At 48.9% G+C, this 13,196-nt stretch overlaps 6 protein-coding genes across 6 annotated transcripts; 3 read left to right on the forward strand and 3 right to left on the reverse strand.

Annotated features, from left to right (window-relative positions):
• Positions 1-236: 236 nt before the first annotated feature.
• On the forward strand, positions 237-1,403 carry N7481_006132 (homoserine dehydrogenase; the record flags this gene model as incomplete). Its single annotated transcript, XM_057265351.1, has 2 exons — positions 237-267; positions 328-1,403. 2 exons carry the CDS (start codon positions 237-239, stop codon positions 1,401-1,403), a joined length of 1,107 nt encoding a protein of 368 aa, XP_057123071.1.
• Positions 1,404-1,535: 132 nt separating this feature from the next.
• On the reverse strand, positions 1,536-2,538 carry N7481_006133 (uncharacterized protein; the record flags this gene model as incomplete). The annotated part of the gene is made up of 2 exons (XM_057265352.1): positions 1,536-2,381; positions 2,431-2,538. 2 exons carry the CDS (start codon positions 2,536-2,538, stop codon positions 1,536-1,538), a joined length of 954 nt encoding a protein of 317 aa, XP_057123072.1.
• A 2,109-nt stretch (positions 2,539-4,647) lies between these two features.
• On the forward strand, positions 4,648-5,457 carry N7481_006134 (uncharacterized protein; the record flags this gene model as incomplete). Its single annotated transcript, XM_057265353.1, has 1 exon — positions 4,648-5,457. One exon carries the CDS (start codon positions 4,648-4,650, stop codon positions 5,455-5,457), a length of 810 nt encoding a protein of 269 aa, XP_057123073.1.
• A 303-nt stretch (positions 5,458-5,760) lies between these two features.
• On the reverse strand, positions 5,761-7,241 carry N7481_006135 (uncharacterized protein; the record flags this gene model as incomplete). Its single annotated transcript, XM_057265354.1, has 3 exons — positions 5,761-6,888; positions 6,959-7,019; positions 7,078-7,241. 3 exons carry the CDS (start codon positions 7,239-7,241, stop codon positions 5,761-5,763), a joined length of 1,353 nt encoding a protein of 450 aa, XP_057123074.1.
• Positions 7,242-8,003: 762 nt separating this feature from the next.
• Positions 8,004-9,373, reverse strand: N7481_006136 (uncharacterized protein; the record flags this gene model as incomplete). Its single annotated transcript, XM_057265355.1, has 4 exons — positions 8,004-8,321; positions 8,387-8,679; positions 8,741-9,085; positions 9,160-9,373. The coding sequence occupies 4 exons, from the start codon at positions 9,371-9,373 to the stop codon at positions 8,004-8,006; spliced, it is 1,170 nt and encodes a 389-aa protein (XP_057123075.1).
• Positions 9,374-10,150: 777 nt separating this feature from the next.
• Positions 10,151-11,983, forward strand: N7481_006137 (FAD-binding oxidoreductase; the record flags this gene model as incomplete). The annotated part of the gene is made up of 3 exons (XM_057265356.1): positions 10,151-10,395; positions 10,460-11,726; positions 11,810-11,983. 3 exons carry the CDS (start codon positions 10,151-10,153, stop codon positions 11,981-11,983), a joined length of 1,686 nt encoding a protein of 561 aa, XP_057123076.1.
• Positions 11,984-13,196: the final 1,213 nt, after the last annotated feature.

Genomic DNA, 13,196 nt, shown 5'->3' on the forward strand with positions numbered 1-13,196 from the left:
TCCCTAATCAACCAACAATTTTTATATCAAAAATCATCTAATTTTATGGCCCTTGCGTTAAATTACTTACGGGTGCAGCTTGAACATGGACCCTGGACCTGTGCATCTGGGACCCACGGGACTAAATTTCGCACCAAATCCCAACTGCCAAGAGACTTACATAAGTGGGACTCCCATCGGAAGCTACGAAATCCCACTAATAGACCTACTCCCCCCTACTCCCGAGTCTCGACACCATGACGAAAACATTATTTCTCGGAATTATTGGTGATTTATGCAATAAAATACGCATATATTCCAGGTTTCAGAGCTGACGCATCTATATAGGAGTCGGAGGAGTTGGAAATGCATTTCTAGAACAGCTGGGGCGGCTCCCAACCCCACCTAAGCTCATTCTTCTTGCACGCTCATCGCAATCCCTTCTTGCCCCCTCACCGGGATATTCGCCATCTATCCCGATCACAAGTTGGAACAAAGCCACAGAAAAAGAATCATTAATCAAATGCGGAGCTCTCACCCCGGTCGAGATGGTCGAATATCTCGGCCGTGCTCCAGGGCCTACCATCGTGGTCGATAACACCTCCGACCTCGCCCTCGCACAGGCATATCCTCTCTTCCTCAGAAAGGGAATTTCAATAGTGACCCCAAACAAGAAGGGATTTTCACAGGATCTCGGCCTCTGGGATGATATTTTTGCTGCTGCGACAGAGGGAAACGCTCTCGTGTACCATCAGGGTACAGTAGGTGGTACGCTGCCGGTACTCTCAACGCTGAGAGATTTGATAGCGACCGGCGACGAAATCATCGGAATTGAGGCTGTTCTCTCAGGCACTCTATCGCAATTACTCGGGACATACATGCCCGCATCTGGAACATCGACGGAGAGTTGGAGTTCACTGGTCGCTCGCGCTCGAGAGGCTGGCGAGACGGAGCCAGACCCTCGAGATGATCTGGACGGCCTTGACTTTGCTCGGAAGCTGACCATCATCGCTCGCATCATTGGCCTCCGGGTCACCGGCGCAGATGAAATCCTAGTCGAATCACTTATCCCCGTGGAACTTAGGTCTTTGCCATCATCGAGCGAGGGCGTTGAACAGTTCATGAACCAATTACCTCAATTCGATTCCCGAATGGATGAGGCGAAGGAAGCTGCCCAGAAGCAGGATAAAGTCTTGCGCTACGTTGGTAGTATAGATGTACCGACAAAAACTATCAAGGTTGGGCTGCATCAGGTTGACAAGAATAGCCGAATTGCTGGGTTGGTGGGTACCAAATTTGTGAGCATGTATACTAAACGATACAAAGAGACTCCCTTGGTTCTACAAGGAGGCGGGGGAGGAGGCGAGATTACGGCCTCGGGATTGATGGCCGATCTGCTCAAGGTGATGGAGCGACTAGGATAGGTTTCATCTAGATCAGACAAGTTATAAGAGGAATGACCCGTCGAACCAAAACTGCTCACTCTTAGGCCAGGAGATAAATAAATCCAACTCATAGGATTGGTACTGGTCAACATTCATCGCTAATACAATGGGTTAAAGATCCGACCGTTCAACATCTACAAACCGATGCCGATTGAACTGGCATGTTTCTATAAGGTTGCTGATAAATTGCACCCCCCAAATCGCTACCACCAATATAACCCCAATCAACGGTCCCAGGATGGCAAAAGCAGTGAAACCAAACGAAGCGTCCTGGAAGGCCGGGCTGCTACTTAGACGAGTGGTGGCCAGTCCGACCTGCATCGCCGTCAACACTAACGCGAGGTAGATGGTCGCCGCCGTCAGCGGGGTCAGATAGTCGTGAAATATTTCGCCGTATGTGTGCCGGGTGAACTGGTACCCTCGGAGCACCTGTAGATGTCGAATAGCGTAGATCTTGTTAAGCCGAGACAGGCGCAACTCTCCGTAAATGTATCGCGGATTAATGTTTTTGGGATTTGTGGCGTCGGTTTTTAAAAGATGTTGGACTAATTTGAGCCAGGTCTCCCAGTCGAGATGCTCTGGTAGGAGTTGGTGAGCTCGGGCAATTTTAAAATCACTCTTGTACCGGACGAGGGCTATGTACGAGAATAGAAGCCCAAAGCCGCCTCGGGAGAGGTCTCTTGTACATTCTTTCATGGTTGGAGGTGCCTGGTCCGATCCGGGAATGCAGCATAGCCCTCGACAAATGAGATGCGAGTCCCAGAAGTGATGGTCAAGCAGATATTGCGGAAGAGGCTTGAGGTGAATGCGCCGTGAATGCTCCCAAACCATGTGCATGTCTATCCTCTCATCGACGGTGATTTCACGGGACGTGGCAACCAGATAATTCAGGGGCTGAGGGGGGCACTGGTCGGCCAGCGAGCCATAGGTACGGATGGATTTGGTTGAGTCGCGGGACTAAAAGATCGGTTTGCAGGAAGCGGTAGATGTCAATAGCGGGGATGACAAGTGCATGCTGGCGGTTGCGAGAAGAGGCAGGAAGCAAAAATGTCGCCGGGTCCAGGTCAGTGTTGCGATTCAATGCCTCTTGACCGAATGGGGCCTGGGGTGGCATAGGATAAGATTTTAATTGAGGCTAGGTAGTCTGTAGACAATAACTAGAGAAAGCTGGTTTGTTCAACTCAATCCTCGCTGTTATTGACCAAGACTGAATTTTGAAGAGATTAACTTTCAGGGGAGTGGGCTGGTGCATTTAAACCTTATAGTTAACTAAACGGGATATGGAACTAGCTAATATAGCTCTAGTTCCCCAGGCATCTTTCTCGTGTTCAGCCACCTAGATCAGCCATGTAAAATTTCCTTGCAGCAAGCGTAGGAGACAATACTCTTAAAAAATCAAAAAATAGGCAAGCAAGCGACGTGATAATGTCAAGTGACCTAGGACCTAGGACCACAGTTACAAATAAAAAAACCCAACCTTTTTTCGACGAGGGCATATTACCCTAGCACTTTAGATTTTCGCAGAGGAATGAGATAGTGAGTGGATTGAAACACGAGAAAATCGACACAAATCATTGGGATCCATGGTATGAGCAAAGTTCGCAAGAAAAGAAATTCTGAAATTCTGTGTGTGGGCATAGTGGTCAACTAAGCATAGTTAGTTGTGCATCGTTTTTGAATTCATGGATGCTGCTCTGAGGTGGATAGCTTAAAGTCAATCGTAAAGTCTACTCGGTATCAGGTGTGTTTTTTTCTAAGTTGAATTTCTCGGATACCCAGGTGGTTCAATACCAAGAACTCAGGATTCATCAATAAAATACTCTCGTCGCCTAATCAACTCGGGGGTTAGAAATGTTCTCCAAGAGACTGTAATGCCTATGAGTTTTCCTTTTTCCTCTATTTGGAGCCATATAATTCGCGCGATTATAGACAGTAACAGTGGCTCATTAAAGGTGGGATGAGTACTCTGGAATCAGCCGGTTGTGTTGTACCAGTAGTATGATCTTCTCAAAAGAGTCTCGTCTAAGAGTAAAATGACACATTACGACTGGGATCGACCCTGATTTCCACGTGTCATAGGCGGTGACTCATCTCTTCAAGTTGTACTTCAATATGTATGTAGTAAATCTTCAATTCAGTATACTGTTCAAAAAGTGCCTTCGGCAGCAGAGCCTAGTTCCGGCATGGATCTAATTGTTCAGCCAAGCTCCTACAGTAAATGCTGGTGGGCTTCAAAGGCCCTGAGCGAGTGAGTGGCAAAAGAATCCCAACGTCAATATCTTCAAGCTGTGTAAAATCAAATCTATCGGCGGTGAAGGAAGAACTCCATATGTCGTCAGCGATGACTTGTCACTTTGGGAAGCGGCAAGCCATGAGAGCGAGTATCCTAGGATGTTTGACACTGTCGCTGATAAGATGATGTACCCAGACACTGTGAGGGACATCATCGCAAAGAATTGCAGAGGATGTACTATATTCATCTAGTTTGCCTAGGTACCATCCAAATCCTGGCTGGTTTAGTAAAGGTCATCGCTGCCAAATAAGCGAATGATGAGTTATACTCGCCTCCATGTAAGCACCCTCTAGACAGTTGAATCTAGTACCATAAAGAGGGCCACATAGGGCCACATAAGGCAGCTCAGATGAAGCACCATGACAGAATGGCTGAAGTTAATCTTTTCAAAGGGGCCAGAACCTCAAACTTGACAGTCGTGGGGACCGAGCAGAGTCACCCTCAATCTTCTGGTGCTAGGGCTGACATCATAACCATCTCGGTCGTCTAGGATTGGCTCGTTATACGAAGCAGGATGATTGGATCCCGAAAAGTGCCAAGTGCATATACGCTCCCGCGAAGGGGCTAAATCCTGAAGAACCTATCCAATCTGTTAGATCCCAGCCGATAAAGGGTCTTCATTTATTTTGGCCCCCACGATGAGACGACCTATGTGGGCGGTAGATGAGGCCTAATCGGGTAAGAAGTGCCGCTCTGTTGGCTTGGCGAGAACAGCTGCAGATCCCCAGGCGCAGCAACGATAATCATCATCATCATATTTACGTGGTTGTTAAAATTAAATCTGGGAGCACCTCAGGTAGTATATAATCTATCTGAAGAGCTGCTGGAAATTGAAATCATATCAAACTTGAATCATCTCATTTTCTCATTCAATCCATCACCATTTCTCCTCTCTTCTTACTATCGACCTCCCTGCTGCATCTTACCACAATGGATGAAGCACCTCCTCCCTACAATGCAGCTATCGCTCCTCCCATGCCTCCAACTATGGCCCCGAGCATGGCAACTCCTCCCCCAGTTCATATCCAGTCTTCTCAATCACAAGCTCTGTTGGTCGACTTTAAATGGAGCAAACTTAAGTTCATCGTCTCGTCCGAGGCCGAAAGAGGCGAAGCCACGCCTCTTTACCACGTCGCCCTACAGGTAGTCATGGCTCCACATCTCCGATTCAAGGCTATCGAAGGCAATGGCGTCGAAAGAGAAGTTGGCACAGGCACAGTTCACACTTTTGGCATTTCACCAGATTACGAACTATACGGCAAACCCGCCACACTGAAGGCGCAAAAACGCTTCCGCACCTACTACACGCACATGTCGACCGTTTTCTCCGACACGCAAGAACCGGTCAAAATGACCTGGACTAGCAACACCGATTTCAAGGGCTGGGACTTTATCTGTGTTGACCACAACCAGGTTCCCGTTGCTAAATACTCGGCCAATCTCTGGGCTGTCAAGAAATTCGGCAAGATTGAACTCCTCGGCCCCAAGGCCTTTGACCCCGCGGCTAGGGATGAGATTGTTGTTCTCGCTGTTACTTTGTTCTATTGCATGTACCTCCGTGTGAACAATCCATTCAACCTGCTGGGTTCGGCTTTCATGTCCAAGGATAAGACCGAGCAATCGTCGTCTCAGTCACCACAAGCTGAGGCCAATTCAAAGGAAGAACGTGAATTCTTGGCGACCTCGAATGCCAATGTCCAATCGAAGCAGAAGTTCCGCGAAGAAGGAGCGATTTACTAAGCCTCGAGCACCTTTCTCAGTCGAATTTAGAGAAAATGCGACAGTATGGATCGCTGGGATGGAAGGCGTCTGATTGGAGCTTTTGATTAGCACTGTTTAAGATGATACCTACATTTCGTTAATTTCTATGCAAAATATCATATCATACAATAATACTGAAAATGTTCAAGTATTCTTTTTATTGACCAATCAGTTGGCTTGCTCATTGACACCTTTGCCTGGGTGTTGGGTTTTCATGTCATGGAGTTGTTAATGTCCGATAAGGTTGAAAACAAGCATTGCCAAAACGAGGGTAGCATGAGTCTAGTCGTCCTTGAAAGACCCATCGAAGACATTTCGAAACCAATGAGCTGCTTCTTGCTCAGAGCTTTCATTTGCGTGAGATAGGGTAACCCTGCGCTCGCCATACCCTTTCTCGCGGCCAAAGAAACATGCCCGCCGGAGCACAGATACCATTTCCTCGCTTTGTTGAGCAAGGACCGTCGGGGTAGACTCTTCCGAGTTGTGCAGCAAAGACTTATTGTTCCCCGAATATACTCTCACCCAGGGAAGAGTAACTTCCAAGCGACTAACTCCATGTCCTGGCTGAGACCAAGTATTTCCACTTGAACCGTAGTCAAGGCCATAAGGAGGCCAACGCGAGAGAGCCTTTCGGCGGCGAGTAGGTAGCTCGTTCTCGTTGCTTTCCTCGTCAGTTGGGTAGATATTTCTGTCCCAGATGGACGAATCAGCGGCCCCGTGTCGCTCCAAAGTTGCTACTCGAGTCTCCTGAAGGACCGGGATCGGATACTCCGGCCCCGTGAGATACTGCGGGAATGCTTTTGGTACATCTCGGCCTGCGGAGCGGAGAAAGAGAATGGGAGAGGCGAATGCGTCAAAGCAACGCTCGAACGACGAAAACAATTGTTTCCGCGCCTCGAGTAGGGGGACAAGATCGGGCGGCGCGACTGCTTTCGATGCTTTCTTCTTCGACCTCTTGCTAGGTCCGTCGAAAGTCTCTGGATTTCTGAGGCAGTATTCATCTAATCCTGGCCAATCACATATAGGGGCTGCGGCAGCAACGGCCTTGACTTTCTCTGCCTCGGTGAGTGCTAGCATTAGTGCGAGAGAGCCGCCAATGTGCGTGCCGAATACCCCCAGCTGTGCGGGCCGAAGGTTGTCTTGAATCCAATCGAATCCCGCGATCGTGTCATGAAAAGGAGTGGGGTATTGATAAAAGCTTGATCCCACCTCGCCTGTCGACACGAGTTTGGGTGAGCCTGGGGATGGGCTTTTTGAGCTTGTTATTGAACCGCGTGCATCCTCTTCGTCTACATTGCCAAGGCGGTATTCGACAGTCACCACCGTAGCAGCAGTCACCGATGCCAAGGCATGCTGCGGCGATATCTCTTTGGTGATTCGGGCTTCATTTTCTTGGTTCTGAACAGCACGCTCGGAATCTGGAGCAGAATGCTCACCCCCTGCGCGGAACAAGGGCCCCGGGGGGGAGATAGAGGATTACATTAGCCCCGGAATTATTGGACCCAGGCGGCGTATCCTGCAGCAGTGACGGACGAGTGATCCTAGTCAATGGTCAGCGATTGGCCTGCTGCTTGAATTCATAGACATCAGCCACTTTACCTAAGGTTTATGAGCCCATTGTTCCCGACTGGCAGTGAAACTGTCTGATCGGCGTAGGCGGCGAAGAAACGTGAAGTTTGAAAGTAGACGGCTGAGGCGCTGTAAGGGCGCCTACTATTAACGCGAAAAGCTCGACGGGTCGAGTAGCTGATCAGGGCGCGCATTGCGCCATGGAGAACCTTAAGGAGGATGAAGGGCGGCGCGGACGGGCGCGTCGCGCCCGGGCGGAAAATTACCGTGTGCTGTAGCGGCAACTTCAAGTTGAAGGCTTGGCGCGTCAACAGGCCGCTTTACGTTCTGAAAATAATTAATTTCCGATTCTAGTTTCTCGAATACATATTTGGAGTATTCTACAGTGCTGTGCTCGGCTTTGATTATCCTTTGTCGTTATTATGGGGAGCTGCCTCATATAGTGGCCACCACTCTCGAATTCAATATTTCGTACCTTTGAAACCTAGGTACCTAGTGAAAAAGACATATATTAACTGGCTCCACATTTGGGTCTAATTGTTCAAATTGCAAATTCAAGTTCAAGTTTCAATTTAGTACGGGGCTGGCTGTATATTAAAAAGAGATTAAAGCGGAGATTAAAAAGAGGGTGGGAAAACAGCTGCAATAACTTGAACTAATGCACGCTTGGGCAGATACTAAACAAGGTAGTGGTGAAATGCTTCAAGGTCACTACTATTCCCAAGGTTGCTACAACTCAATGTCGTCTGGATAAATTCTGTGTAATCCTGTATCTAGAAAATACTGGTTGGAATTTTATTATTAATAGCTAATAGCAAAGAGAGATGAACGGTTTTTAGAATGCCTTTCTGTAACTTGTACCTGGTAAGGGTTGTAGTGGGAGATCTCTCAATTTCCCAAACGCCGGACGCCTCGCTCACACCGTATTCCACATCAATCTCATGTAGTTTCATCAATTAGGCTTCACGGACAGAAATCTCTGAAGTTACAAAGACTTTGAGATTATCATCCCCGGAGAGTATATGCTCTTCGCTATCCGTATCCTTCATCGTCTTCCCGTTCCCGGATCCAACCACCGTGACTGTATTTCCCTCTGGGTCCGGCATTATATCGAATCTGCTTCTGCGGCGGGAATGTGCGGGTGCAGTGCGAGACTCTGGTGGCATCGAGCCGAGCTGATACGAACGGTTCCGGTAAGAGCTTATATTGGATGCGAACGCCTTGAAAAGCGGGCCGTAGGTGGGAATGCAGCAGACAACGACCTGAACGATTTTCTATGTTTTAGTTTCCATGGAGCCGTACGCAATGATTAAAGAACAGCTATGAAGAATGCACTTACCCCAAGACTGACCTCCACCAACGACCAAAGGACAATGTTTTTGCTGTCGGTATATGTCTTGAGGTCTTTCACAGTGAAGATGCGGATAAATTGGACAATGGTGACGAAAAATCCGAGCGCGAACAAGGCGACCAATAATACTTTCTGCCTGATTCGAAGTTGCAACTTCCACAGGACGGGGAGAGGGAGGGCGATGATTATGAAATCTAGGGCAATACTGGTGCCGCCCAAGGCGAAATAGAATGGCTGGGTTTGTATACAATGGCCTTTCAGCGACGTGTCCCATTGTTTGGCTACCTAAGTAAGCACTGCACGTTAGCGAATATGTCTTTCATTTTGGCGTGGAATGGTGACGACCCGTGGAATTACTTGCCGGCATGCACGAGATGGAAATGATTAAGGCAAAAACCAATTGATTGACCACACATAGAATGATTGCAGCGATAATAATCTTGCGGTATAGTTTTACCACGCCCGCAATGCGTAGATAGGAGGTTAGCAGGGCCACCTTAAACCCTAGCACATCGAGACAGTAGACTGGGCCGCCTGCATATTGGATCTGTGATTCGAAGAATGAAGTCAAGTTAGCTAGCCAAGTCAACCAGCCCATCGCCACACAGTCACCACCTACCTTGCTAAAAGTTATAACATTCTCCGGTGGAAAATACGCTGCCGTCAGGCCTTGACCCCATCGCGTTTCTGATGAAGAAGAGTTAACAACCACGACTCGTTTTCCCAGCTATTCTGGATCCAAAGATCGACGAATGACTCACGAGCCACCGCGATTCCTGCATATGCGAGTGTTAAGAGAGAGCTGGCCAGTGCAGCATAATCATCATACCACGGCAGACGTTTGCTTCGCATTCGAACATAGAATCGGAGACAAACGGCCAGGAGAGAGAAAATGGAGAACGCCAAGCAGATCGCGATCACCTCCGGGATCGAGCTGTTGGGATCTGTCTCTTGGAGGTTATATACCCAACCCATGGTATGATCATTGCTCTGTTAAAAGAAATGCAGTAGACATGGGGCCCTAGCAGGGGGTATGATCTTCTTATTTTCAAAGTAACCGACCAGGTATGGAGTAAATGCAGACTGCAGTACTATGCATGAGCACAAGCCCTAAAGGCGAAGATTCATGCGGAATAATTAGTTTCATTATTGGTCCTGCCGTGACAGGGATTCAGATCCTGTGGAAATCTTATTTAAAATGCTACCTCTCCTGCGGGATTTTGCTCAATCCTCCTGTGAGTCTGGAGCGAGGTGGCAGACTAGACAACCTTGTTCGACTTTCTGGCCCCATGGCCCCCAACTCCCGGACCCGCGGGCCGGCTCCCGTTCAGTTAGATCGAACCCCATCTAGTTAAACCCTAAGGTCCGCTGTGAGTCTGTGATCAATGTAATTCGAGGAATTATGATCCCGGCCTGGTTCGCTTGCGAGGTTGATTAGACTTTTCGGTCTTAATCTGTTTATTTGGCCGAGTTCATTGCAATTTAATAAATTTAACCGACTCGATAGCCTTGTGGCTTCGGTATACCCGGGAGCTTGGGACTCCTGGGGCCGTTTTAAGGGCTAGACCAGCCAATTGACGCCAGTTCCAACCCTTGAAGTTAAAGCATGCATTAGCTGCAATCACCTTGCCGACCTTCCATCTTCTAAGCGGGGTTCGACCTCCCCCTTCCCCCTGGATGAGATCTTAATACTTAAGTTCCGAACGGAAGGAATTGGTAAACTTACATGTTCAATTAGCCAATCGCACACTGATGTTTTCGCGTGCAGCGTTTGTTTCTTGGTTGCTGGCGGTGCCACTGGCATCAGCCTCGTCCGCATGCCGTTGCTTCCCCAGCGATGCATGCTGGCCATCGGACAACATCTGGTCGCAATTCAATAAGACCCTTGACGGACGCCTGGTGAAGACTGTCCCGCTTGGTGTACCCTGTCATGCTCCGAACTACAATGCCAAGACGTGCGAGGTCTTGAAGGATGGATGGTTATTGCCAGAGGAACAGTACGTCGTCCTGCATGCCCCAGATTCCATATTGAAGTCAAGAGCTGATCAATAATACCCGCAGCTATGAATCATCATCCTCGGTCATGGCCCCGTTCTTTGCCAATGGCACATGTGATCCCTTTCACCCTGTCTCGAAACCATGCACGATCGGGAACTATGTGCAATACAGCGTGAATGTCACGGCCCCAACGCAGATTTCCAGAGCCGTGAAATTCGCGACCAAGCATAACATTCGTCTGGTCATTCGGAACACAGGCCACGACTACAATGGCAGATCTACTGGCGCGGGTGCTCTCGCGATCTGGACGCACCACCTCAAGGACTTGGAGCTCCACTCGTACAAGGATGCGCACTACAGCGGCAAGGCCATTACCATGGGCGCTGGAATCCAGGGTTTTGAAGCGTACGAGATTGCCGATGCCAACGGCTTCCAGGTTGTCGGAGGTGAATGCCCTACCGTTGGATTGGCTGGTGGCTACACCCAAGGTGGTGGTCACTCGGCCCTTGCATCACGCTATGGCCTCGGTGCGGACCAAGTCCTCAAGTGGGAGGTTATTGATGGCAGAGGAAATTTCATCACGGCCACTCGCGATAACAAGTACTCCGATATTTTCTGGGCCCTCAGTGGTGGTGGCGCCGGTACCTATGGTATCGTCTATTCACTGACCTCTAAGGCGCACCCAGGTACCCCTGTGTCTGGATTCAATCTCACGTACACCAATGCGAACATCACGCAGGATACCTTTTACCGCGGTGTTGAGCTCTACAACACATATCTGCCCGAGATCGTGGACGCTGGCGCCATGAGCGTCTGGTACTACACCAACACTAGCTTTATGATCTCTCCGATCACCGCGCCAAATGTTCCTGTCGCGAAACTAGAGCAGATGCTCAAGCCTTTTCTGAAAGGTCTGGACAAGCTTGGCATTCAGTACACAAAGATGGCTAGTCAGTACGACAGCTACTACAGCCAGTTCAAGGACATGCAAGGCACCATCGAGGTTGGGACAGCTCAGTACGGCGGATGGCTGGTGCCACGGTCTGTAGTCCAGAAAAACAACAAGGCCCTGGTGAACGCCTACCGCTACATCACCGAGAACGGCGGTACCTTCATCGGCGTCGGCCTAAGCGTCGCCAAGAAGGTCTCGGGAGACGTCTATAATGCCGTCCTGCCTGCCTGGCGTGAGGCGCTCATCGACACCACCCTCACCACGCCGTGGGTGTGGGACGATCCCGCTCTGATGCTAGAGCGACAGCGCCAGATGACCGATGACTTTATCCCCCGACTGCGAGCATTGTCCCCGGACTCTGGTGCTTATATGAACGAGGTATGTTCCCATTCAATATTTCCTTTTAGTCGAAATAACCAGCGGATATGAACTAACCATTTTTTCGTTTTCGTTTTTTATAGGGTGACTTCCGCCAGCCCGATTTCCAGCAAGTCTTCTATGGCAAGAACTACGCCAAGCTCGAGAAGATCAAGGCCAAGTACGATCCCAACGGCATTTTCTACGCTAGGACCGCAGTTGGATCAGAGGCGTGGACGGAGCTTGAAAATGGCCGCCTCTGCAAAACTGGCCACTAGAAGCGTGGCTGGATCAGGCTAGGCACTGTATATTAATTTACGCGCTATCATCAATTTCAGATGAGCGATATGCCCTGCTCGGCAATTTATTTAGAAGTCTTTTGATATATTTGAGAATTCACAACCGGAATTAACCTTGGAACGTCGGGCGCAGCTAGCATATCTTCGAATACTGTCTGAGAACCACGGGAGGCTAACGGTGCGTATGGGTGGCGAGGCGACAAAGATATTCCTACGCCCTGAAACCATGTAAACTCTAGTAAATGCAATGCAAATTAAATCAATGGCCGCCAAAGCCGATAGGTATGTGCCCAATTGGTGTGAAACCCAATAATTGGAACTCAGATTTGCGATAGTGTCTTGCGTTCTTGTATGGCGTCTTACTGTCTTGGGATGGTTAATCAAAGCACCCACGGAAGGATTTAATAGGCAAAAGACAGGTTATACTAAACCCTTCCTCCTGATGCTTCTGCTTTAGTGGTGCAGATCCGGGTCAAGTTCATAATCGTCATAGAACAGCGATCTTTCATCTTGGTCCGTGCTTCCTGATTTCCGCGGGAAGTTAAGTGGCCTCGAGGTAACCCCTCCTGATTAATTGCAGTCTAGATGGAATCCCGTTGAGAATAGCCGAGACCGGGATGCCGAAAGAGCACACTACCTCGTAGACTGGGCATTTGACACTTAACAAAGGAATGAGAGGTGAGAAACAGTACAAGCAGGGTTTAACTAGCAGACCGGGTTGTACACGCCATTTTTGCCTGCCTCTGGTGAAAAATATTTATACAACACTTCCACCTTTAGATGTCCACTGCCGTTGGAAGGTCGTCTGGGGTATTCCAAGGTTGAAAATAGTTGCTAGCCTCCGCTGTCCAAGTATGCTCACTTCCCCAGATTCACAGGCTGTCCCCAGGAGTCGGTGTATTTACCCCGCCTTTTCCCCGCATGTACAGGTGGGTATTTTAGCAGGGTCGTCTTCCTATAGGCCGTAGAACTGTCAGATCGACAATGTAATTCCTGTAACTGGCCCAAAGCCAAGGTAAATCTTTTGGGGTTAGAGTTCAAAAAGATAGCTTTTCGGCGAATGCCGACTAATTATTTGCCAATCAATACCCTAAACATAGACTGTGGACCCTTTGCCGTGGATTGAGTTCTTGGGCTACCCACCCATCAGGTTTTCTATAAGAGTTGAACAGTCCATTCGACTTTTCTTTTG

Source organism: Penicillium waksmanii (assembly GCF_028829765.1).
Source record: "Penicillium waksmanii strain IBT 27052 chromosome Unknown utg000005l:1.0-5232799.0:1.0-5237142.0, whole genome shotgun sequence".
Taxonomy (NCBI): Eukaryota; Fungi; Ascomycota; class Eurotiomycetes; order Eurotiales; family Aspergillaceae; genus Penicillium; species Penicillium waksmanii.